This window comes from Arachis hypogaea, chromosome 16 (genome assembly GCF_003086295.3).
Source record: "Arachis hypogaea cultivar Tifrunner chromosome 16, arahy.Tifrunner.gnm2.J5K5, whole genome shotgun sequence".
Classification (NCBI taxonomy): Eukaryota; Viridiplantae; Streptophyta; class Magnoliopsida; order Fabales; family Fabaceae; genus Arachis; species Arachis hypogaea.
In genome coordinates, this window is record NC_092051.1 from 30344528 (window position 1) to 30372369 (window position 27842).

Sequence of the window (27842 nt, forward strand, 5' to 3'; positions counted from 1 at the left end):
TAACCAGCAAGTGCACTGGGTCGTCCAAGTAATAAACCTTACGTGAGTAAGGGTCGATCCCACGGAGATTGTCGGCTTGAAGTAAGCTATGGTCATCTTGCAAATCTCAGTCAGGCGGATTCAAATGGTTATGGTGAATTGATAGTTAAAATATAATTTAAAATATAAAATAGGATAGAGATACTTATGCAATTCATTGGTGAGAGTTTCAGATAAGCGTATGGAGATACTTTTGTTCCTTCTGAACCTCTGCTTTTCTACTGCTTTCATCCAATCACTCATACTCCTTTCCATGGCAAGCTGTATGTTGGGCATCACCGTTGTCAATGGCTACATTCCGTCCTCTCAGTGAAATGGTCCAAATGTGCTATCACCGCATGGCTAATCATCTGTCGGTTCTCGATCATGCTGGAATAGGATCCAGTGATCCTTTTGCGTCTGTCACTACGCCCAGCACTCGCGAGTTTGAAGCTCGTCACAGCCATCCCTTCCCAGATCCTACTCGGAATACCACAGACAAGGTTTAGACTTTTCGGATCTCAAGAATGGCCGCCAATAATTCTAGCCTATACCACGAAGACTCTGATCGTAAATCAGGAGGCTAAGAGATATGCATTCAAGCTTGCTTTCATGTAGAACGGAAGTGTTTGTCAAGCACGCGTTCATAAGTGAGAATGGTGATGAGCATCACATAATCATCACATTCATCATGTTCTTGTGTGCGAATGAATATCTTAGAGAAGAAATAGGCTTGAGTTGAATAGAAAAACAATAGTACTTTGCATTAATTCATGAGGAACAGCAGAGCTCCACACCTTAATCTATGGTGTGTAGAAACTCTACCGTTGAAAATACATAAGAACAAGGTCTAAGCATGGCCAAATGGCCAGCCTCCCCAAATGGCATATGAATTCAAAAATAGGGAAAAAGACCGATCCATGATCAAGGATGATCAAAACATTATAAAATAAATCACTAAAAGTAGTTTTTATACTAAACTAGTAGCTAGGGTTACATAAGATAAGTAAATGATGTAGAAATCTACTTCCGGGCCTACTTGGTGTGTGCTTGGGCTGAGCATTGAGCTTTTATATGTAGAGACTCTTTTTGGAGGTAAACGCCATGTTGTAGCCTGTTTCTGGCGTTTAACTACAGAATAGGGCAGAAAGTTGGCATTTGAACACCAGTTTGCATCGTCAAAACTCGGGCAAAGTATAGACTATTATATATTTCTGGAAAACCCTGGATGTCTACTTTCTAACGCAATTGAGAGCGCGCCAATTGGATTTTTGTAGCTCTAGAAAATCCACTTTGAGTGCAGGGAGATCAGAATCCAACAGCATCTGCAGTCCTTCTTCAGCCTCTGATCAGATTTTTGCTCAAGTCCCTCAATTTCAGCCAGAAATTACCTGAAATCATAGAAAAACACACAAACTCATAGTAAAGTCCAGAAATGTGACTTTTATTTAAAAACTAATAAAATTATATTAAAAACTAACTAAATCATACTAAAAACTATGTAAAAACAATGCCAAAAAGCGTATAAATTATCCGCTCATCACCCTCTCAAGAAGGATTTGTAAGTAGAAAAAAAATGAAGACTTCGACAATAGTTGAGAATTTCAGGTACTCGCAAACCATCTCAAAGCACCGATAGCAGTCCAACTAATCGGGTGAAGTTGTGAGGAGGCAACATCACATCTATTTAAAAGTGCTTGGACAAAAGGGAAAAAAGAAAGCCGGACGCCCAGAACAGAAAACATGGGCTTGTACACCCACATCCAGTCGGGGATGCGGGGGTCATCAAGGTTAAGGTGGCAGATGCGGTCCTGGGGTACGGTACTAAAAGCTCGTAGTCCCTCTTCTCAGGACCGCCGCCGCATATTGCTCCTGTGTTGCAGAGCTCCTGCAGTTCTTCCACAGTCACTCTGGAGGCAATATTCATCACGTCACAGGTACACCATACGTAACGATTCATGGGCCTAGGCGAAAGGGAAGTCATCCCATGGGGTCACATTGCCATACCTACAGAAGGGGCAGCACTTAAGTCATTCTACACTAAACCACCCTAGCCTAATCTACAGAAAAGACACCTATGGCACCCCCTAAAAGCTACCTAGCAAATACCAATTTGATCCAAAAAGCAACCACAACAAGAAAACCAGGACAGCAATGGCATAGAGTAAACAAAATGACACAAACAAATTATCACTTACTAGTGTTTGTGGCAAAGAAAGGTGTTGAAAGCAAGCAATAGTAAGTCTCCCGGAGCAAAATTCACAAGCAATGATAGAGATAATAGTTGCAAAAGGATGGTGAAAAAGTAAATAATGGTGGCTGTTACAGAGGAAAAGAGAGATGAAAGGAAATGGTAACTGCAATCATAACTGTAGAAGAAGAATCGCAAAAGTTCAAGGGCAAAATCAACTTTTTTGCACACTTTTAAATCACATTTAAAAGCAATTAATGCCCCGGGTGCCATAATCGAAGCGACGCCCTAGAAACAGGTGTTGAGGGCAACCCCCATGCGCGAGGAAAGCACTAGAAGCCTAGACCCTCGCCGACTAGCCTGTATTAGGCAGAGACTACCCTCACAAGAACACGAGCAGGCGAATGCGTTGATCGTGAGTCTCACGCCTTGACGCATTGGGGCTAGTATTCTGGCCCAACCCAATAAAAATGGGGGTTCACTAAGCAGACACGCGCTCCTTCCATACGGCCAGATGCCCTCCACATGATTCAATCTTCTCTAGGAAGATCTCGATAGCTGGTGGAAGCTTCTAAAAGGCTGGGCCCTAACAGAAGGGGCCAACCCAAACGAATGGAGATAAGGGAGAGGGACCTACCCCTCTCTCCAGGTACGTTATCATTATCAAAAATCTAGCTGCTTCATCGTACGGATGCTAACTTAAGCATCAAAGTGTCCTTACTGGTAGCTCTACCTGCTGACCAACCGATGACCCTTTGATGCAGCTCCTCACTTCAGAACTCATGTTCAGGTCCCGATTCTTATTCCAGTATCTCGCAACTAATCGACTCAGCAAACTACCAAACAGTTTCATAATTTTTTTTCTACATTTCGTTTTCTATTTCTTCCGTATAACAATCTATGTAAAGAATAAGTTATATAATAGAAGTTACTAAAAATATCATTAAATTAACATCTATAATTACATACATATAACACTTATATTTATATATATTACATATAATAATTCTCAATTTCATCCAACATATTAGTTGCAAAGTGTATAGCAATATTATTTTAACATCAATAATTTTATGCATATAACATTCATAATTTATATTTATAATATCTACAATTTTATATTCATAATATCTATAATTTCATACATATATTGTCTATAATTAATAAATTTTTATAATTAATATTACCAAATTTTAAATTAGGTATCTTATTGTATATTTCAAATCTCACATGTGCACCAATAGATTATATTTTAATTATTTTAATATTTTTATTTGATATTTATATGTATGCTTATTTATTTATTCTAATATGATGGGTTAATAATTATTTTTAAAATTTTGTTTCTTAATTTTTGTTTATATTTTATTTTTTATTTTTTATTTTATAATAATCTATATGTAAAAATATGAATCGTGACAAAAGCTGCTAAAATGTTTTAATTTAACATCCATAATTTTATACATATCACATCTATAATTTTAAATATATAACATCCATAATCAATAAATTGGTATTGATATTGTTATTTATTATTTTATTTTGCAAATCACAAATAAATAATTTTAGATATTTCTGATTTTTAATAAATAGAAACTGATCAAATTTAATATGTTTTCTTTTTTTTATATGTGTTGAGATGGTTTGAGATATTTCTTAAGATCAATTATATAAGAATTTGGAATTTTTATTTGAGAAAAAAGTTGTAGAATTGTAAATATAATATGGGGATCCCTACTCAAATTTTCGAATTAAGAGAATTATGTCCCTCATCTATCATTTTCACAAAAAAAAATTTTATCTTTAAATCTTTATTCGAAGCAATTTCGTAAAAATTTTTGCGTTTCGAAAAATTTTGCCATCGTTAAATGATAGAAGTTTACGAAGCATGAATAAAAGGATGTTTAATGATCTTAAAGGCACTAATCAAAAGGGACCCTCTCACTCTCTTTAGGGTTTCACTCTATCCCTTTCATGAAACTCCATTACACGTAGCCTCATTGCTTGGACACCAAGAATTCAACGGTCCTTCTAAAAAATAACCCCGCTTTCACCGTGGAAGCAAACTCCCTCTTCATCCCGCTTCCGCTGAAGGCCGGCATGCCGAGGTTGTGAAGATTTTGTTGCATATAAACGAAGAAGCTTGCATGGTTAGGGACAAACGTGACAAGATTCCTCTCCATCCACTTCGCTGCCATGAGGGGACACGTGGCGGCCATTGAGGAGCAGGTAAGGACAAGGCCAGAGTTCGTTAAAGAGAGGATTACATGAAATTCATAGCTTCAACTCTACTTCGTTCTTTTCCTGTCTTTATGTGGTATTGTTAATCATAAGCGGGTTTCCACTTAACCATTTATGAAGTAGATAATAACGTTCTTGATGGTGGGTCCCAACATAATGTGGGCCCTTATCATATCTATCAGAAGATTAGGAGTCTGGGGTATTTGTTGATTTATGCATGGGGTAGCTTGCTTTTGATTATTGGGTTCTTTCATATATTAATAAGGTTCATATTTTGGGTGAGATCAAGAAGAACGCCATCGCCAACGAGTTATAACTCAAATGACATATTCTCTCTATATTCATCTAGAAGACGTGAATTCGAGTCTCAATCTTATCTTTAATAAAAAAAAAAGTCCTCCTCCGCTCTCTCTACAACTACCTCTCCTCAAGCTCCAAATACTACAAAAAATGCTCACTCACAGTCATGAGTCATGGTAGCATCTAATTAGGCTACTTATTACGGAAATAAGTAATTCTTTCACCTTTTGTTTGTTAATATTTATGTGCTAACCTAAAACTCATCTTTCTCATCCAATCAAGATAAGAAGCCTGTTTGGTGCTACCAGCATCACAACAAAAATAATCTACAGATGAATTTAAGACAACATAGAAAATAGAATTTGTTAGGCTGCGCCTATTTTTGAGAACAGGACAGGATAAGATACTGAAGGATAAATATACAAATTTTTGTGTTTTTTATATTCTGTTTCGTGATAAATTATAACAAATTATAAAAATTTAATTTATTTTTATTTTTTTATTTAAAAAATTTGAGATGAAAAATATAATAATAAAAAATATCATCATAAAAAATTAATATAAATAATAAAAAAAATAAAAAATAAGTTGTATCCTTTATTAATGTCTCTATATCCTTTCTATTAGAATGGACATAAAATACACTAATTTAGTGTTTCTAGACACATTACCTCTGTTCATATCTTTTCTACCAAACACAATTCTATATTTTTGTATTTCTATAAACAAACGCAGCCTTATAGCGTGTGGTACAAAATAAAGTTTAAGAATAGAGTGCACGTCTCGAGATTAAAGAAAAAGATGGAATAGAATCCGAAAGACCGATGACGATATTAGTTACATATCACTTTTGCCTAGAAAAATGTTAAGCTGTGACGAAATAAATAAACAGAAAATTAAAGGAAAATACGAGTAACGTTTGAGAAATTATAACTGTTGCGTTCCATCCAGTCTAATTTTCAAGCTAAAATTTATTAACAATTAAAAATGTTATTTGTACATTAAAATTAATCATTAAAATTAATTATTAATATATTTGTATATAAATATATGTATAATTTAATTTATTTTCAATATATATTTATATTTTAACATATATTTTATACCAATAACTAATTTTAGTAAGTGATTTTAATGTACACGTAGCATTATTCATTAACAATACATGTATAATTGCACAATAAATTTTGTATATCGTGAAGTGTTTCAAAATATTTGTCTCTCTAGTCTTTAGTAAGAAAACTAATACATCAAATATGTGTTAATTATTCATGTTTATTTCTATTTATAATTTCACATATTTAATTTCTTTTCTTATAAACTTGTAAATATAATATAATTATTATTTTTAATATTTTTTATAAATTTAATAAAAATAATATCCTAATGGTACGTTATCTCTATTGCCTGCACAAAGCATTTATGTACACTTGTCATTTGGAGTCGAAATAGGTTAAACAACCTGTCAAGGGCTTACATATGTTATAAAATAGATTGAACGATTGTAAAAGTCAAAATTTATTAATAAATTATGCTTAAGTTTACAAATTAGTTTTATAAACCTGTTTAGTGTCATAATGTCTGTATCGATTAAAACCTAAATAAATATATAAATAATTTTTTATGATTAAAAAGTTATTAAATATTTAAATTTATTATAAATATTTTTGTATATTTTAAATATTCTTTTAAACATTAAATTTGTTAAATAAAAAATACTAAATGACTAATAAAATTTATTGTTTTTAATCTGTAATTAACCATTAATGATGACCAAAAATAATAAATTTTGATAATCTTTAAACATTTCTTTTATTATATTTTTTATTAAAAATAAATTTTAAATAATATTTTTTTATTTTTATAAAAAAATTATCAGATTTTTTAGCAAATATTAAGTCACATCAAATTTAATACCGATCTTATTTATTATTTAAAAATAAACCTATAACAAATTACAAACTAAACTCAACCTTCTAATTAATTATTTTATAGGTCTCACTTATTACGGATGAAGGTTACCTATTTTTATCCTGCCTGTTATGTTTTAAGTAAAGAGTAGTGAGTAATTTTGACCGTAAACCATACTCCTTTATATTCTTCCTCTAAAGAAAATTTTCAACAAATGCATATTAATAAATAAAATACGTTAAAAAATTATCAAAATTTATTATTTTTTATCATTATTTAATCATCAATTTAATCTTTTAGTCTAGTAATTTAATAATATATTTTATTATATATTTTTAAACATTAATAACTGAAGGTTCTCAATGGCCTAGAAAAAAGAAATTGAATCCATGATCACTTTTATACTTAAATGATTTAACCACTTTTACGTATTGACACTGTAAGAAAATAAGCTTTCTGCTACGCTTTTAAAGCGTGCCGAAAAGTGCAAAAAAAAAATGTGCCGATAGTTTTTCGCCACATTTTTTGAGTTATCGGCACGCTTTTGAAAGGGTCACATCCGCGAGCGTGCCGGTTGCTCTATCGCCACGCTTTTGTTGATCTATCGGCACGCTTTTTTTGTTGGCACGCTTCCATTTCTTGCCACGCATAAAAAGTGTGGCCATATGTCTTAACCTATAGCTACGCTTGTACCGAAAAGTGCACATATCGCCATGCTTTTGGAAGCGTGCCCAGTGAGGTGATTTTGGCTACACTTCAAAAGTGTGTCGATAGGGAAAGATATGGCTACGCTTTTTCAGCGTGCCGATAGAAGAAGATATGGCTACGAGAAGATATGACTACGATTAAAAAGCGTGTCAATAGCCAAAAATATGACTATAAGTTGGATCAAAATACTTATGGCTATACTTGCCTATAAATCTTTCTAATTAAATATTACAAAATTAATATATAATTTTAAGTCATAGTTTAAATGACTAAGGCCTAGTTTGGGTAAATGACTTAAATAAGTTCTTTTGGAAAAAGAGTTTAAAGCATAAGGACTTTTATTAATAGTAGCTTATAAATAAGTTATTTTGTGTTTGGATTTTTAGTTATAAAAGTACTTATTTTAAAGTTGTAGCGTTTGAATAAATAACTCAAAAAATACATTTTTTTTACACAAGAGAATGAATATTAAAATAAGGGATAACGATGATAAAAAATACTTTCCAATATTAAATGTTGATTTTACATAACCTAATCACTAATATTGTGTATGATATGGTAGGTGAAAATAAAAAATAAATATAAAATGTGTGTCAATGTATATTTTGTTGCTGTTTTTTTATTTTTTTATACTCCTATTAGAACTCCCTTCTCTTTTATTGAGGTCAAGAACTTGCTATAATTAACTATGAAAATAATAGCAAGCTATAAAATCACATGTAAAAAAAATAAAATTAAAACTGAAATTTCATACCACAATTAAATACAAATTTAATAATAAAAATAGAATGATAAAATGATAAAAAAAAACCAAAAAAAATTATATGCAATAAATTATTCGGATGGAATATTGTCTGATAATGGTGGTGGAAGATCAATACTTTTAGCAAATGAATCATTACGTGAAAATGGTGATGGATGACCCTCACTTGCAGCCGATGGAACATTGCGTAAGAATGATGGTGGAAGGCCAATACTTCTAGCAAACCTTACGTGAAAATGGTGGTGGAGGGAAAGTAGATTTTTTTGTTTTGAAGTTAAATTTTTTTAAGTAAGTGGTAGAATGACTTATCCAGAAGTAGAGAAGTCATATATTTCTACTTTTTCAAAAAGTTATGAATTAACTTTTCGGGAAGTTAAAAATTTTTTTTAAAGTAGTGCCAAACACACATACGGTGACTTTTCATAATCCAAAAGTCAAAAAAGGTAGCTTCTGCTACTTCCCAAACGGGCTCTAATTTAAACAATAAAATTTTTTTATATAATTTTAAATTAACCAATCCAACATACATAAACTTTTATCATATTTGTTAACAAAAAAATAAAATTTATTATTTGAAAAATATAACATACGCATCATTAAAGTTGCAATAAAAGAAAAAGTCAAAATTTGTTATTTGAAGAACAAGAAAACTGTTCTTGTGGGAAGACCAAAGAAGCTTTGGCTCATTTACACCTTTCACAAGTTCTGATATTAATGACTCCACACCTTCCTCATCAATGACCAAAACCACTATTTCAGCTCCCTCCTTAGCTAAAGCTTGATCCTCCTAGAATATAAAATAAATAAAATCAGATTATGCATTCAAAGAACAACTTCTGCTCCACTAATAAAAGAAATTCTCTTTATAAGTCATTATCAATTAATGGCATGTGCCAGAGTTACTTAAGAGTTAGCATTATAACATAAAGCTTAATCTCAAGTGTCATTTCTTTACCACCTACGTTGCTCAACTAGTATATGCCATGGGAACTACCAAAATTCTAGTATTTTTCGGCAATTTATTTCTGTTGAAACTTTGTTAGAGAAATACTGACAGAACGTGTGGTTAGAAGAATGTTTTTACATTCCTAGGAATTTTACACCAAAAATCTTATATCAGAATGATCTTACAATATAAGATTCCCAAGAATATGAAAGCTTTTCATGAACCACACACCTCTTGACAGTTGACAGAAATGGTTTTATTGTAAATGGGTAGGGGTAAATTCAATATATTATAGTCTGTAAACTCATATTATTCATGTTTCGCACACGTTTAGAAAAAGAAAAATACTCAATGAAGATGGTTCAAATGAATTATAATTGCAGGGATAATTCCTGACCTCAAGAGCTTTTTCTTCATCGTACATAAATTTCGGAAGTTTCTTTATGATTTCTGTACTGTCAGCTGCAGCCAGTGTCCTGCTTATCTGGACAGTTCATAAAACACAAGCCAAAGATAAATATTTATATGCCTCTAAACTCATTACACAATCATTTTTAAGTTAAAAACATCATATAAAATACTACTCAACAGCAATTCATAAAAGAAGGTTCATGTAAAAACACATATATGACCACTGCTATCAAGTAAATGGAGTGTGTTTTTGTGTGTGTGTGTATATATACAAGTGGAAAAATAATATGAAAAAGAAGTAGAAGCAGTTTTATGACATCGAAGGGAGTCAACATATAGAGTCAATTCGGTATAAATGTGCTGATAGAAAACGAAGAAATCACACTGAATTTGATGTAGGTATAGTTAAGTTGCTGGGATCACATCTGATTCGAGTAATACATAAATTGGATTAAAGTAAAAGGGACTGCAGTGTGTTCTTTTTCCTGACTAAATTTAGCAAAATGTATATATGGATAATGGGGATACTGTTCTTTTTTCCGGTAGTTATAGTGAGAAACTTATAAATGATAAAAAGCTGAGAAAAAGGAACTAAAATTCAAGTAACAAAAGAAAAGTACCAGAGATGCAACGATGGTAGCTCTTCTTTCAAGGAAGAGAGTGAGGTGGCTAACAAAGTTTAAACTTCCAGTTAGCCATTTGCCAGAAGGAACATATAGTTGAGCACCACCCTTATCAGTGAATGACTTGAGATAGCATATAGCATTTTGGAATGCAACTGTGTTCAAAGTTTTTCCATCTCCAACTGCCCCAAATTCCAAGATCAAAACACTGTGAGGCCTAGCATTGTTCCATGCTTTCTGCTCATATGGCCCAAGACTATATTCTTCTCCATTGCTTTCCAGTGCAGTGCTCAATGCTACAAGCAAAAGCACAGCCACCTAAAAAGAAGAGAGCCATAAAACAAAAAGGAGAGTAGAGTTTTAAAGTGCACTCTTAACTTTACTAGAATGCTGGAACTAGAAGGGGCATTATGTCCCCTAAAACAGAGAAAACACTACCAAATTGACAAATTCACAAACAGTATTGAATCATTGCACAACTTTTGAAAAGAAAGAGTATCTGATAAACCACTATTTTATGATTTCTCTTGTGCTCAATTGAGTAGTTTTTATCAAATTTTTACTCACTTATTCATATAATTTTCATGGTTTTACAATTCCTTCTTTATTCTATGATATATGTGAAAACATGTTTCCTAGACCTTAAAAAACTGTTAATATTAATTATCCTTTATTACCATTCGATGTCGTGATTTGTGTGTTAAGTATTTTCAGGTTTTATAGGGCAGGAATGGCTTAGAGAATAGAAAGGAAACATGCAAAAGTGGAAGGAACGCGCGAAAATGAAGTTTTGAAGAAAATGGCAGCGACGCGCACGCATGGACGATGCGGACGCGTGCCTCGCGCAGAATACAAGCGACGCGTACGCGTGATTGACGCGTACGCATGACAAGGAAAATAATATGAATGAAATCCGGGAAGGGGCTCCAGTATATAGAGAGGATCTCACCGTTTAAAAAGTAATCATAGAAACGATGGAACCCACCATTTCTTTATCTATTTCTATTTTATTTACTATGTTTTTTCTCAATTCAATATACTTTCATATGGATAGGTTAAACGCTTTTAAATAAAAAGCAAAAAATGGTGGTCAGGAAGGTTATAGTAGCAAAAGCCATTGAAATTCTTACTCATTCACGCGTACGTGTGACAAGAAAAATCTCCAAATGACGCGCACGCGTGACCTACGCGTACGCGTGACAGACGCTACGTGCAGAAAGTTGCAGAATTCGCCCCCAGCAATTTCTGAGCTCCTTTTCGGCCCAAATCTAAGCCCAGAAACACAGAATAGAGGCTGGAGAATGAGGGAATCAAAGGATTCATCAATCGTTCATTCATTATTGACAATTTTAGGTTTTAGATGTAGTTTTCTAGAGAGAGAGGCTCTTAGATTTTAGGATTAGAATTTTTTCGTTTTCTCAATTCTAGGTTCAATGTTCCTTTAATTTATGTTCTCTTCTACTTTCATTTATTCTAGCATTCTAGTTTATCTATTTTTCCTATTGATCACTTTATGTTGCTATTTGATTTATGAATTCTCATGTTTAATTTGATTTTCTATTTAATATAATTTGAGGTATTTCAGATTTATGATTGCTTTCTTTAATTTATGTTATTGATGCTTTTAATTTAATTTATATTTCTTCTTCCTTTGCTTTGGTTGAGTAATTGGTGACACTTGAGTTATCAAACTCAGTTGTTGATTGAAAATTGGAATTTGCTTATTAATTTGGATCCCTCTAAAGCGAGTCTTTCCATAGGAGTTGACTAGGACTTGAGGAATCCCATTAATTGGTCCACTTGACTTTCCTTTATTTAGTAAGGGTTAACTAAGTGGGAGCAATAAACAATTCTCATCACAATTGATAAGGATAACTAGGATGGAATTTCCAGTTCTTATACTTTGCAATGGTTTTCATGATAATTAATTTACTTTCTTGCCAATTTATTTCCTTGTTCCTTATTTCAAAAAACCCAAAAAGATACTTTTCTCATAACCAATAATAAATCATAGTTCCCTACAATTTCTTGAGAGACGACCCGAGGTTTGAATACTTCGGTTATAAATTTTATTGGGTTTGCTTTAGTGACAAACAAAATTTTGTACGAAAGGATTCTTTGTTGGTTTAGAAGCTATACTTGCAATGAGGATTTATTTGTGAAATTCTTTACTAGCAGAAATCCGTTCCGTCAAAAATGGCGCCGTTGCTGGGAAATTACAATTGTGTGTCTTATTATTGGTTATTGTAAATATTTACTTCTTGCTTGTTTATTTGTTTTTATTTTTGTTTTTAATTTTTATTAGCTATTATGAGTTCTCACCCCTGTCGCTTTGAGTTTGGTTCCAATATTGTTGTTAGGAATGGAAGCTATAACAGGAACATGCATCAAGGTCGAAACAATCAAAAATGGAAGGAGCCACGAGGATTTGATCAACCCTTTCAGCAACAACACCCTCCAAGGTACCATGGACAACGACCATCCTACAATGCATGCCAAGACAATAGTTATGGTGGACCCTTTCATGACAAACCACCTCCACCAAATTACTATGGTCAAGAACCATTCCGAGGTGCGTACCAAGATGATAGATATGGTGGACCCCCTTGTAGTTACCAACAAGTCCCACCCTATGCTTATGAACCACCTCCACAATATACCTTTGAACCACCAAACTCACAAGCCCCTTACTACCAAACACCCCCATATGACCCTAACCCTTATCCACCATTTCCATATGCACCATGTCCATATCCATCGACCCAAGAATCAAAGGATCGTCTCAAGGAAATAGTGGATCAATTTCATGCAACTCTTCATCAATTGGAGCAAGCGATAAATCGATTATCCTCCCAACATTTGGATACTCAAGGAACTCCCAAGGCTTCATGTGGAAAACCTAATGACGAACGTAGCATGAAGGAGACACTAGAAACTCCGGTAGACAGTAAAGAGCATAACTTTGTATTGGAACAAATGGAGGAAGCCGGAATTATCGAAGAAGAAGAATTGGTTGAAGATTTAGGAGACGCTGAACCTCCATGGGAATCAAGAGTTGTGGAGAACTCCGTCCAGAAATTTGCAATTGATGCTGAGGAGGATAGTGCACAACCCCCAAGGCATGTACCTTATGAAAAACTGGACGGAACAGATCAAGAAGCAAGTTTCTTTGATGATGATGAACAGGAATCAAGCTCTCTTAATGAAAAGCTTGCATCCGAAATGGAACTCTTTGAGCTTGAAGAATCTTCTCCAAGTGAGTATGAAGATGATGTGGAGGTAGATTTTTCTCAACCTCCAACTTATGACTTGAGTGATGAGGAAGAAATCGAAGACTTTGATCTAGACCTGGTTGCAGTTGAAGAGGTTTGTAAGGAAGTGGAAGAATTCACAGAAGAGTACAAGGGAGTGGAGCTTGAAAGACCACTGAAAACACCTCTCCCAAGGCCATTACCACCCAATACAAACTTCAAGTGGGTAAAATCCTTAGCCTTTATCTTCACCTTTCCACTTGAATATAGTTTGCTCGAAACCGATGGCCAGCTTAGAGCTCTTTGTGGCTTTAAGAGTAAGAGGGAGATGATTAGTAATAGGAGTTAGCATCCAAGGTTCAATACGGTTCCACGCTCCAAATGTAAGTGCAAGGATTGGTATAGAGCTCGATTGAATGGGTTTCGGAAGATGTTTGGGTGTCTCAGTGGAAATTCGAATTGCGTACCGCCCGGTTGGAACAATGTAGATAAAAGCGAAGACGGGTACAAAAGCAAGGTTTAGGATCCTGGAATTCATTCTGATAATCAACACTCCTGGAGCCTGATCACCTGCTTTAACTTGCTCAAGGGCTTTACGTGCCTGGTTTGGGACCCCAGAGGCTATTGGAATTACAAACGTTGGTGGAGATTTCTGGATGAGTTCAAGCACAAGCCACCATAACAAGGAGCTCACCAAATGTCCAACTTAAGGACTTTAACTAAAAGTGCTAGGTGGAAGACAACCCACCATGGTATGATCGTTCTCTTTCAATCTTAATTTTATTTTGTTTTGTTTGTTTTTAGTTTTATTTTATTTTATTCTCCCTAGTCTCATTAATAACATCCGCATTAGTATCTGCATTTTGCATTCTGATTATATATATATGGCTACACCACGTGTGCGCATGGGCCACGCGGCCTCGATTTCAAATCGGCGTCTCCATCCAACGTCCAGAAAGTTAGGCTGGAATCGTGCGGCTGGTATGCGTAGGCATAAATTGACCCACGCGTGCGCATCCATGACGCGTGCGCGTCCATGATGCGTACGCGTCATTTTCATTTACACACAGCATGCGTGGGCATGCGTGACGCGTACGCGTCGCATGAAAATTTTTGCCCCCTAATTGAAACAGAGAGTTACACCAAAACGATGCTGGATTCGTGCGTTTAGCACAATTTTGGTCGACGCGTACGCGTGTCTCATGCGTACGCGACATTTTCATTATCCCCTGTTTACGCGTTCGCATCCATGACGCGTTCGCGTCGTTTCAATTTTACCTCATCCACGCGCACGCGTATGCGTGGATTTAAATTCACTAACCCCCCTGACGCAAAAACCCTAACCCTCGCGTGCCCATTCCCCCCCTTCCCCAACGTTCCATCTCCACTCTCTCTCCCTCCAAACCTCCATAACCACCGCCACCGTCGCCGCCCCTTGGCCGCACTGCCCTCACTCTCCCCTCTTCCCCCCTTCTCTTCCTCTTCTCCCTCTACCCCCCTCTCTCGCCCCCTGCCCCGTTGCCAACCCCAAAACCCCGCCGCAGCCGACACAGCCCCCGCCGCCACCGTCGACGACCCCCGCTGCTACCGTCGCCCCTCCCCTTCTTCTATTCCTTTCCCCCCTCCTTTCCCCTCTCGAACCCTACTGCCACCAGCCACAGCACTGCCGCTCCACCCCAGCACCGCCGTTGCTGCCACCACCAGCGCCGCCGTACACCCCCTCTCCCTTCATTTCCGTTTCTATCACTATGCCCCCCAGGTTTCACTGCACTCCGATTTCTTTTCCGTTCAAGTTAGTTAGTTTGCATATTTCAATTCTGTTCAATTTAGGTTAATTAGATATGCATGTTTGTAGTGGATTCTAGGTGGTTAGGTAGCTAGGATGTGGTTAGAGGATTCTAGGTCTGATAATTGCTCCGTACCTACTGTTTGAATTTTCTGCTTTTCACTATTGGTTGGCTGTTATTGTTGCTATTTCACTATTTCATGGCTGTTTGATAATGTTCTGCTTCATACCATCAATTCATATAAGCTGCATTCATTCCTGCTGATTCCAAGTATTGCTCTGCATTCACATCATATGCTGCTGTTTTGGTTTACATTCTGCCTTAAATCTATCTTGATTGAGATTTCTGCTCCATACCATTTTACTTGCTGGTTTGATATAACTTGTTTTGAGATTTTTATAAACTGTTATTTCTATTTGACAAGTGCTGCTACTTGCATTATTATGCTGTTTGATTTTCCGGGAACGTTCCTTTTACTGCCAGAATGCTGCCCAATTTTTCACAAAAATGGTTTTACTTAATTGCCATTCATGACTTGCCTTTGGTACTTTTCCGTTGTGCTTTAATTAGTTTAAACCAAAGTCACCTCATGACATGCTAGGCTAGCATTCACTATCTCTTTTGGTTCCCTTCCAACTTCAATTGCATTATTGATGATTCATAATCTTTTTCATGCTTCTTTCATTTTCATGTTTATCATAAATAATCTGCATTATCTGCTTGAATGTGAGTTATTTGTTCTTCAAGTTTGTGCATTTCTGTTAGCTAGGAACCACAATACCATGCCACTAACTTTAACTGCCCTTATTCACTTTTGACTTCATTGACTTTCTAACTTTCCTCTTAGTTTTACACTAACTACTTTCAACCCCTTTCAAGGCATGTTTATTGTTGTTTCCTGACAAACAGGCATTCTGCATCTCATAGTTTTTGGATTGTGATTTTTAATTGAATTCTATGAATTTTATCTTGCATTCAGTCCACTATTCTATCTAATTCAGACTCACTTCATGCTTTGGCTATTATTTCTATTTTGCCCATCTATGCTTATATTGTTTGAATCCTATTTACCTTCCTATTTTTCTGCTTTAAGTTGCTAAATTATACCCTGAATTTTCTATTTTTCAGGATGTCTGACCCAAAAGAAAAGGGAAAGGCTAAGGCCACTACGGATAAAAGGAAACGAGGCCAAACATCTATGGCTCTGATAGATATACTACATGATGATTTCTGACGTGAGAAGAACTTTACTCCGTAGGAAAAAGCAGACCAACTAGTGCCTGCGACTAATCCGATCAAGTTCGCAAATCGCTACTGTGAACTGAAATATGAGGTCTTTAGGACTAAAAGACACCTATATCTGGAAAAGACCCTCATAATTTCACCTAAATTGCTACAGTATACTACAGAACAGATAAAACAGAGAGGCTGGTTCTTTCTATAAAGGAATTTGACTGAGATTAATGCATCATGGGTCCGGGAATTTTATTGCAACTATTATAAGACGACCTTGGATGCAGTACAGCTCAGAGGGAAGCATATTTTAGTTACTGAGGAGACCATTGAAGATATCCTCCATTTCCAGCCTAAGTCAGATGAACCAGACGGTTACCAGAAGGCTGAGGAAGCCATGAGATTTATGACTTTTGATTGGGAGGCAGTGAAGCGAACCATATCCATTGATCCAGCTGTCCCATGGGTTATGGGTAAATCGATAGTGAATTGGTGCACGAAATTGTGATCTCCAGGCTCGAACAAATCCTGGTAATGGCTCCAGAGCTTAGTGCTCTGATCTTAATTCATAATTGTCACAACTTCGATACAACTAACCAGCAAGTGCACTGGGTCGTCCAAGTAATACCTTACGTGAGTAAGGGTTGAATCCCACGGAGATTGTTGGTATGAAGCAAGCTATGGTCACCTTGTAAATCTCAGTCAGGCAGATATAAAGTAATCATGGAGTTTTCGAATAATAAATAATAGAATAGGGATAGAGATACTTATGTAATTCATTGGTGAGAATTTCAGATAAGCGAATGGAGATGCTTTTCGTTCCTCTGAACCTCTGCTTTCCTGCTATCTTCATCCAGTCAGTCTTACTCCTTTCCATGGCTGGCTTTATGTGATACATCACCACTGTCAATGGCTACTTTCGGTCATCTCTCGGGAAAATAATCCAATGCCCTGTCACGGCACGGCTAATCGTCTGGAGGCATCACCCTTGTCAATGGCTTCATCTTATCCTCTCAGTGAATAATATGCTCATGCACCCTGTCACGGCACGGCTATTCATCTGTCGGTTCTCGATCATGCTGGAATAGGATTTACTATCCTTTTGCGTCTGTCACTAACGCCCTGCAATCGCGAGTTAGGAGCTCGTCACAGTCATCCAATCATTGAATCCTACTCGGAATACCACAGACAAGGTTTAGACTTTCCGGATTCTCTTGAATGCCGCCATCATTCTAGCTTACGCCACGAAGATTCTGGTTAGGAGATCTAAGAGATATTCATTCTAGCTTATTTCATGTAGAACGAAAGTGTTTGTCAGGCACGTGTTCATAGGGGAGAATGGTGATGAGCGTCACACATAATCATCACCTTCCTCACATTTTTGGGTGCGAATGGATATCTTAGAAGCGAAATAAGATGAATTGAATAGAAAACAGAAGTACTTTGCATTAATCTTTGAGGAACAGCAGAGCTCCACACCTTAATCTATGGAGTGTAGAAACTCTACCGTTGAAAATATATAAGTGAAAGGTCCAGGCATGGCCGAGATGGCCAGCCCCCAAAACGTGATCACAGGATCAAAATACAATCCAGGATGCCTAATACAATAGTAAGAGGTCCTATTTATAATAAACTAGCTACTAGGGTTTACATGAGTAAGTATTTGATGTATAAATCCACTTCCGGGGCCCACTTGGTGTGTGTTTGGGCTGAGCTTAAGTGTTGCACGTGCAGAGGCCATTTGTGGAGTTGAACGCTAGTTTTTGTGCCAGTTTGGGCGTTCAACTCTGGTTTTGGATCCTTTTCTGGCGCTGGACGCCAGATTTGGGTAGAAAGCTGGCGTTGAACGCCAGTTTACGTCGTCAATTCTTGGCCAAAGTATGGACTATTATATATTGCTGGAAAGCCCTGGATGTCTACTTTCCAACGCAATTAGAAGCGCGCCATTTCGAGTTCTGTAGCTCCAGAAAATCCACTTTGAGTGCAGGGAGGTCAGAATCCAACAACATCAGCAGTCCTTTTTCAACCTCTGAATCTGATTTTTGCTCAAGTCCCTCAATTTCAGCCAGAAAATACCTGAAATCACAGAAAAACACACAAACTCATAGTAAAGTCCAGAAATGTGAATTTAACATAAAATCTATTAAAAACATCCCTAAAAGTAACTAGATTCTACTGAAAATATATTAAAAACAATGCCAAAAAGCGTATAAATTATCCGCTCATCACAACACCAAACTTAAATTGTTGCTTGTCCCCAAGCAACTGAAAATCAAAATAGGATAAAAACAATAGAATATACTATAAATTCCAAACTATCAATGAAACATAGCTCCAATCAAATGAGCGGGACTTATAGCTTTTTGCCTCTTGAATAGTTTTGGCATCTCACTTCATCCATTGAGGTTCAGAATGATTGGCATCTATAGGAACTCAGATTTCAGATAGTGTTATTGATTCTCCTAGTTCAGTATGATGATTCTTGAACACAGCTTCTTTATGAGTCTTGGCCGTGGCCCTAAGCACTTTGTTTTCCAGTATTACCACCGGATACATAAATGCCACAGACACATAACTGGGTGAACCTTTTCAGATTGTGACTCAGCTTTGCTAAAGTCCCCAATTAGAGGTGTCCAGGGTTCTTAAGCACACTCTCTTTTTTGCTTTGGACCTTGACTTTAACCGCTCAGTCTCAAGTTTTCACTTGACACCTACACGCCACAAGCACATGGTTAGGGACAGCTTGGTTTAGCCGCTTAGACCAGGATTTTATTCCTTTAGGCCCTCCTATCCACTGATGCTCAAAGCCTTGGGATCCTTTTTATTTTCCCTTGCCTTTTGGTTTTAAGGGTTATTGGCTTTTTGCTCTTGCCTCTTGGTTTTAAGAGCTTTTGACTTTTTCTGCTTGCTTTTTCTTTTTTTTCTTTCTATATTTTTTTTTGTTTTCGCCTATTTTTTTTTCTGCAAGCTTTGTTCTTTGCTGCTTGTTCTTGCTTCAAGAATCATTTTTATGATTTTTCAGATTATCAAATAACATGTCTCCTAGTCATCATTCTTTCAAGATCCAACATATTTAACATTCTTAAACAACAACTTCAAAAGACATATGCATTGTTCAAGCATTCATTCAGAAAACAAGAAGCATTGTCACCACATCAATATAATTAAGCTAAGTTCAAGGATAAATTCGAAACTCATGTACTTCTTGTTCTTTTGAATTAAAACATTTTTTTATTTAAGAGAGGTGATGAATTCATAGGACATTCATATCTTTAAGACATAGTTACTAACTACTAATGATCATGTAATGAAGACACAAACATAGATAAGCACCATAACATAGAAAACGAAAAACAGAAGAAATAAGAGCAAGGAATGAATCCACCTTAGTGATGATGGCGTTTCAATGATGTTCTTGAGCTCTTCTATGTCTCTTCCTTGCCTTTGTGGCTTGATTCCTAGTGATTTTTGGTATTTCTATCCTCAGTTGCTTCCAATAATTATGTGGAGGGAAGTGCATCCCCTGAGGTATCTCAGGGATCTCTTGATTTGCAGCCACATGTTCTACCACTGAGCTGTAGATCCTTTACATAATTGTTTTACCACACCAAACTTAGAATGTTGCTCGCCCTCGACCAAAAGAAGAAGGAATAGATGAAGAAGAAGATGTGGAAAAAAAACTAGGATTATGAGGAAGGAATGTGGGGATCCTGTGGGGTCCACAGATCCTGAGGTGTCAAGGCATTTACATCCCTGCACCAATTTAGGCATGTAAAATGCCCTTGCACACAACTCTGGGCGTTCAGCGCCAGGTTGGTGCCCATTTTGGGCGTTCAACGCCCATTTGCTGCCATTTCTGGCGTTGAACGCCAGAACCATGCTTGTTCTGGGCGTTCAGCGCCAGGATGTTGCCCATTTTGGGCGTTCAGCGCCAGAACCATGCTCTGTTCTGGCGTTTGAACGCCAGACAGATGCTCCTCCAGGGTGTGATTTTTCTTCTGCTGTTTTTTATTTCGTTTTCAAATTTTTTATTTATTTTGTGACTCCACATGATCATGAACCTATAAAGACATATAACTAAGAAAAACATAGTTAGATAAATAAAAAATTGGGTTGCCTCCCAACAAGCGCTTCTTTAATGTCAATAGCTTGACAGTGGGCTCTCAATGAGCCTCACAGATGTGCAGAGCTTTGTTGAGACTCTCCAACACCAAACTTAGAGTTTGGATATGGGAGTTCAACACCAAACTTAGAGTTTGGTTGTGGCCTCCCAACACCAAACTTAGAGTTTGACTGTGGGGGCTCTGGTTGACTCTGCCTTGAGAGAAGCTTTTTCTGCTTCCTCTCCATGGTTGCAGAGGGAGATCCTTGAGTTTTAAACACAAGGGAGTCCTCATTCCATTGAAGGACTATTTCACCTCTGTCAACATCAATCACAGCTCTTGCTGTGGCTAGGAAAGGTCTTCCTAGGATGATGGATTCATCCTCTTCCTTTCCAGTATCCAGGACTATGAAATCAGCAGGGATGTAAAGGCCTTCAACCTTTACTAATACGTCCTCTACTTGTCCATAAGCCTATTTTCTAGAGCTGTCTGCCATCTCTAATGAGATTTTAGTAGCTTGCACCCCATAGATTCCCAGTTTCTCTATTACAGAGAGGGGCATGAGGTTTATTCCTGAACCAAGGTCACACAGAGCCTTAAAGATCATGGTGCCTATGGTACAGGGTATTATGAACTTTCCAGGATCCTGTCTCTTCTGAGACAATGTCAGTTGATCCAGATCACTTAGTTCATTGATGAACAAGGGAGGTTCAACTTCCCAAGTATCAATGCCAAATAATTTGGCATTCAGCTTCATGATTGCACCAAGAAACTTGGCAGTTTGCTCTTCAGTAACATCCTCATTCTCTCCAGAAGAGGAATACTCATCAGAGCTCATGAAGGGTATAAGGAGGTTCAATGGAATCTCTATGGTCTCTAGATGAGCCTCAGAGTCCTTTGGTTCCTCAGAGGGACGCTCCTTATTGACCACTGGACGTCCCAGGAGGTCTTCCTCCTTGGGATTCACGTCCTCTCCTCTCCTCACAGGTTCGGCCATGGTGCTTATGTCAATGGCCTTGCACTCTCCTTTTGGATTCTCTTCTGTATTGCTTGGGAGAGTACTAGGAGGGATTTCAGTGATCCTTTTACTCAGCTGGCCCACTTGTGCTTCCAGATTTCTAATGGAAGACCTTGTTTCATTCATGAAACTTACAGTGGCCTTAGATAGATCAGAGACTAGATTTGCTAAATTAGAAGCATTTTGTTCAGAGTTCTCTGTCTGTTGCTGAGTTGATGATGGAAAAGGCTTGCTATTGCTAAACCTGTTTCTTCCATCATTATTAAAGCCTTGTTAGGGCTTTTGATCCTTCCATGAGAAATTTGGATGATTTCTCCATGTTGAGTTATAGGTGTTTCCATAAGGTTCACCTAAGTAATTTACCTCTGCTATTGCAGGGTTCTCAGGATCATAAGCTTCTTCTTCAGAAGATGCCTCTTGAGTACTGTTGGATGCAGCTTGCATTCCATGCAGACTCTGAGAGATCATATTGACTTGCTGAGTCAATATTTTATTCTGAGCCAATATGGCATTTAGAGTATCAACTTCAAGAACTCCCTTCTTCATAGGTGTCCCATTATTCACAGGATTCCTTTCAGAAGTGTACATGAACTGGTTATTAGCAACCATGTCAATGAGTTCTTGAGCTTCTGCAGGCGTTTTCTTTAGGTGAATGGATCCACCTGCAGAAGTGTCCAGTGACATCTTTGATAGCTCAGATAAACCATCATAGAATATATCCAGGATGGTCCATTCTGAAAGCATGTCAGAAGGACACTTTTTGGTCAACTGTTTGTATCTTTCCCAAGCTTCATAGAGGGATTCACCTTCTTTCTGTCTGAAGGTTTGAACATCAGCTCTAAGCTTGCTCAGCTTTTGAGGAGGAAAGTATTTGGCTAAGAAAGCCGTGACCAGCTTATCCCAAGAGTTCAGGCTGTCTTTGGGTTGAGAATCCAACCATAATCTAGCTCTGTCTCTTACAGCAAAAGGGAAAAGCATGAGCCTGTAGACTTCAGGATCTACTCCATTAGTCTTAACAGTGTCACATATCTGCAAGAATTCAGTTAAGAACTGAAAAGGATCTTCAGATGGAAGTCCATGAAACTTGCAGTTCTGCTGCATCAGAGAAACTAGTTGAGGTTTCAGCTCAAAGTTGTTTGCTCCAATGGCAGGAATGGAGATGCTTCTTCCATGTAAATTGGAATTTGGTGCAGTAAAGTCACCAAGCATTCTCCTTGCATTGTTGTTGGGTTTGGCTGCCATCTCCTTTACTTGTTCGAAATTTTCAATCAAGTTGTCTCTGGATTGTTGTAATTTAGCTTCTCTTAATTTTCTCTTCAGAGTCCTTTCAGGTTCTGGATCAGCTTCAACAAGAATGCCTTTTTCTCTGTCCCTGCTCATAAGAAAGAGGAGAGAAAAAGAAAAGAAGAGGAAGAGACAAAGAATGTAATATAATGGAAGAAACACAACTGTGAGGAGGCTAGAGATGTGAGATGAGATGTCAGGATATGAATGAATAAATAGAATAAGATGGGAGAGGGGGGATTTTCGAAAATATTTTTTTGAAAAGGAGTTAGTGATTTTTGAAAATGGTTTTTTTGAAAAATGTTAGTGATTTTTTTTAAATTAAAAATAACAATAAGAATAATTAGTTAATTAAAAAGAAATTTTTGAAAAAGAGGGAAGATATTTTCGAAAATTAGAGAGAGAGAGTTAGTTAGGTAGTTTTGAAAAAGTTAAGAAACAAACAAAAAGTTAGTTAGTTAGTTGAAACAAATTTTTGAAAAGATAAGAAGTTAGGAAGTTAGAAAAGATATTTTGAAAAGATATTTTTGAAAAAGATTTGATTTTTAAAATCTCAATTAATGACTTGATTCACAAGAAATCACAAGATATGATTCTAGAACTCAAAGTTTGAATCTTTCTTAACAAGCAAGTAACAAACTTCAAATTTTTGAATCAAAACATTAATTGATTATGTTATTTTTGAAAATTTGGTATAAAAATAAGAAAAATATTTTTGAAAAATATTTTTGGAATTTTCGAAAATAACTAAGAATTTTGAAAAAGATTTGATTTTTGAAAAAGATTTTGAAAAAGATAAGATTTTCAAATTGAAAATTTGATTTGACTCATAAGAAACAACTTGATTTTAAAAATTTTTGAAAAGGTCAACTCAAATTTTCGAATTTGATGAGAGAAAAATAGAAAGATATTTTTTTTATTTTTGAATTTTTATGATGAGAGAGAAAAACACTAAAAATGATGCAATGCATGAAATTTTTAGATCAAAACAATGAATGCATGCATGAATGATATGAGTGTCAAGATGAACACCAAGAACACTTTGAATGTCAAGATGAACATCAAGAACATAATTTTGAAAAATTTTTAATGCAAAGAAAACATGCAAGACACCAAACTTAGAATTCTTTAATGCTTAGACACTAAGAATTCAAGAATGCATATGAAAAACATGAAAAGACACAAAACAAAAAATCATTAAGATCAAACAAGAAGACTTACCAAGAACAACTTGAAGATCATGAAGAACACCATGAATGCATGAGAATTTTCGAAAAATGCAAGATGCATATGCAAGTGACACCAAACTTATGATATGACTCAAGACTCAAACAAGAAACACAAAAATATTTTTGATTTTTATGATTTTCTAATTTTTTTAGATTTTTATTTTATATTTTTCGAAAAATTCTTTTGAAAAAGAAAACAAAGATTCCAAAATTTTTAATATGAATTCCAAGAATCTTGCCATGTTAGTCTTAAAGCTCCAATCAAAGGGTCAGGCATGGCTTAATAGCCAGCCAAGCTTTAATCAAAATATGAGTGTAATTCAGACATGACAAGCCTAACATGCTCTATCCAAAAGAATTAGACATGGCTTTACAGCCAGCCATGCTTCACATGCTTCATGAAACACTGGAATTTATTCTTAAAAATTCTGAATAAAAAAATTTTTTTTTTTGAAAAAATTTTTATTTTTTTCGAAAACAGATGAGAAAATTTTAGAAATATTTTTGAAAAATTTTTGAAAATAAAATAAAAAGAAAATTACCTAATCTGAGCAACAAGATGAACCGTTAGTTGTCCAAACTCAAACAATCTCCGGCAACGGCGCCAGAAACTTGGTGCACGAAATTGTGATCTCCAGGCTCGAACAAATCCTGGTAATGGCTCCAGAGCTTGGTGCTCTGATCTTAATTCATAATTGTCACAACTTCGATACAACTAACCAGCAAGTGCACTGGGTCGTCCAAGTAATACCTTACGTGAGTAAGGGTCGAATCCCACGGAGATTGTTGGTATGAAGCAAGCTATGGTCACCTTGTAAATCTCAGTCAGGCAGATATAAAGTAATCATGGAGTTTTCGAATAATAAATAATAGAATAGGGATAGAGATACTTATGTAATTCATTGGTGAGAATTTCAGATAAGCGAATGGAGATGCTTTTCATTCCTCTGAACCTCTGCTTTCCTGCTATCTTCATCCAGTCAGTCTTACTCCTTTCCATGGCTGGCTTTATGTGATACATCACCACTGTCAATGGCTACTTTCGGTCATCTCTCGGGAAAATGATCCAATGCCCTGTCACGGCACGGCTAATCGTCTGGAGGCATCACCCTTGTCAATGGCTTCATCTTATCCTCTCAGTGAATAATATGCTCACGCACCCTGTCACGGCACGGCTATTCATCTGTCGGTTCTCGATCATGCTGGAATAGGATTTACTATCCTTTTGCGTCTGTCACTAACGCCCTGCAATCGCGAGTTAGGAGCTCGTCACAGTCATCCAATCATTGAATCCTACTCGGAATACCACAGACAAGGTTTAGACTTTCCGGATTCTCTTGAATGCCACCATCATTCTAGCTTACGCCACGAAGATTCTGGTTAGGAGATCTAAGAGATATTCATTCTAGCTTATTTCATGTAGAACGAAAGTGTTTGTCAGGCACGTGTTCATAGGGGAGAATGGTGATGAGCGTCACACATAATCATCACCTTCCTCACGTTCTTGGGTGCGAATGGATATCTTAGAAGCGAAATAAGATGAATTGAATAGAAAACAGAAGTACTTTGCATTAATCTTTGAGGAACAGCAGAGCTCCACACCTTAATCTATGGAGTGTAGAAACTCTACCGTTGAAAATATATAAGTGAAAGGTCCAGGCATGGCCGAGATGGCCAGCCCCCAAAACGTGATCACAGGATCAAAATACAATCCAGGATGCCTAATACAATAGTAAGAGGTCCTATTTATAATAAACTAGCTACTAGGGTTTACATGAGTAAGTATTTGATGTATAAATCCACTTCCGGGGCCCACTTGGTGTGTGTTTGGGCTGAGCTTAAGTGTTGCACGTGCAGAGGCCATTTGTGGAGTTGAACGCCAGTTTTTGTGCCAGTTTGGGCGTTCAACTCTGGTTTTGGATCCTTTTCTGGCGCTGGACGCCAGATTTGGGTAGAAAGCTGGCGTTGAACGCCAGTTTACATCGTCAATTCTTGGCCAAAGTATGGACTATTATATATTGCTGGAAAGCCCTGGATGTCTACTTTCCAACGCAATTAGAAGCGCGCCATTTCGAGTTCTGTAGCTCCAGAAAATCCACTTTGAGTGCAGGGAGGTCAGAATCCAACAGCATCAGCAGTCCTTTTTCAACCTCTGAATCTGATTTTTGCTCAAGTCCCTCAATTTCAGCCAGAAAATACCTGAAATCACAGAAAAACACACAAACTCATAGTAAAGTCCAGAAATGTGAATTTAACATAAAATCTATTAAAAACATCCCTAAAAGTAACTAGATTCTACTGAAAATATACTAAAAACAATGCCAAAAAGCGTATAAATTATCCGCTCATCATGAATCCAAAGGGCATCAAGATTATTTATCTTAATGATGAGGCTCGGCTATGGCAACAAATTCTGAGCAACTATGTGATGCCGAGCACTCATGAGACTGAGGTGCCAGCTACCATGATAACTCTCATCTGGTGTGTTAATGGAAGGAAAGGACTTGTACCTTCCACGATTCATCAGGCACTTCATGGCCAGGGTTCATGTCTGAGGCACTCTGTCATTCCCCTATTTGATTACCCAGTTGGGCCGCCGGGTTGAGGTACCCTGGGAGCCTGAGAATGAGAGGCCACCAGCTGCCGACTGCAAGAAGATCATCCCACACGGCAGGAAGTTCGAGGCTTTGGGCTACAGACCGCCCTCTCTTCCTGCCTCTGCTGACGTAGCCACATCCTCTGCTGTCCCTTCTGCACCTACTGCACTTACCCACACCCACAACACCCTCACCAGCTTCCCAGCCCATATACCACCTAGTGCACCGACTCTTTGAGCGCCTGGATCAGATGGAGCGTCACAATAAGCGACGCTACAAGCATCTAAAGCTAATGATCAGGATAGGACACACTGACATTCCCTCCGAGCCTGACACACCATCGGAGCCATCTGAGGAGGAGACGGATGAGCAGGAGGACGATGCATGGGCAGAGGATGAGCAGGCAGAGCCCCAGCAGGCAGAGCCGCAGCATGAAGAGCCCCAGCATGAGGAGCCTCAGCAGACACAGCCGGTAGATCCACAGGCTCCTATACAGGCAGAGCCTCAGGCACCTTCACTACTAGAGCCCATAGAAACAGCATCAGCACACCCTTCCGGAGGTGACGACTCTTCACAGCCAGCCTGACTAAGCATTGAGGACGATGCTATTATATAAGTGTGGGGAGGTCGCCATCTCTGGTGAACTTTATTTTGGTGAACTACTTTCAGACTCTTTTTATCCTATTTTGTTTCATTTTCTGTATTTTTATTTTATTTTATTTCATCTTATTTTCCTTTCAGTATTTGCACATTTTCTATTACTGTACTTTTGTCTATTTATACTTTATCACATTTTGCACTTTGGGCTGTATATATCTTAGATATTTAGCTTGATTTGCACTATTAGCTTATTAGTTGTGATATAGAAAAATTGATATTATTAAGTTTAGTATACTCTTTTTAGCATATGATAATTTGGTTTAATTGAAAATAGAGAGTAAACTAGAAATTTTTAGATTTCATAATCACAACAATCCACTTAACATATATATAGTAATAAGTGTTGGTAAATTGACGATATTTTTCAAAGAATGTATTTATTTCTTTACAAAATCCATTCAAGGATTCACATTGATTGAGTTGGAACTCTTTATTCTTACTTGCATGATATACATAAATGATATATGGTTTTTGGGCCAAAGAACACAACCTATGAGATTTGAGCTTAATTGCATGGTTACATTACTTAACCATAGTTTTCATTCCTGTGTGTTTCTTCACTATGATT

The 27842-nt window shown here is 36.9% G+C and overlaps 1 protein-coding gene and 1 non-coding gene across 2 annotated transcripts; one reads left to right on the plus strand and one right to left on the minus strand.

Annotated features, from left to right (window-relative positions):
- Positions 1 to 8106: 8106 nt before the first annotated feature.
- LOC140180089 (uncharacterized) lies at positions 8107 to 26566 on the minus strand. The gene is made up of 4 exons (XM_072220486.1): positions 26528 to 26566; positions 10110 to 10430; positions 9476 to 9562; positions 8107 to 8919 (listed from the first exon to the last, which is right to left on the minus strand). Exons 1-4 carry the CDS (start codon positions 26564 to 26566, stop codon positions 8701 to 8703), a joined length of 666 nt encoding a protein of 221 aa, XP_072076587.1. The 3' UTR covers positions 8107 to 8700.
- Positions 22243 to 22350, plus strand: LOC112760883 (small nucleolar RNA R71). The gene has a single exon (XR_003181299.1). It is a non-coding gene; the product is annotated as a small nucleolar RNA R71 (small nucleolar RNA).
- Positions 26567 to 27842: the final 1276 nt, after the last annotated feature.

Bases quoted from the DNA above. Each gene is read 5' to 3' on its own strand.
- LOC140180089 (XM_072220486.1), bottom strand. From the start codon at position 26,566: ATGAACCCTGGCCATGAAGTGCCTGATGAATCGTGGAAG. The intron at 9,563-10,109 runs GTACTTTTCTTT...TGAACTGTCCAG, and splicing joins CTACCATCGTTGCATCTCTG to ATAAGCAGGACACTGGCTGC. The intron at 8,920-9,475 runs GTCAGGAATTAT...TTTATATTCTAG, and splicing joins ATGAAGAAAAAGCTCTTGAG to GAGGATCAAGCTTTAGCTAA.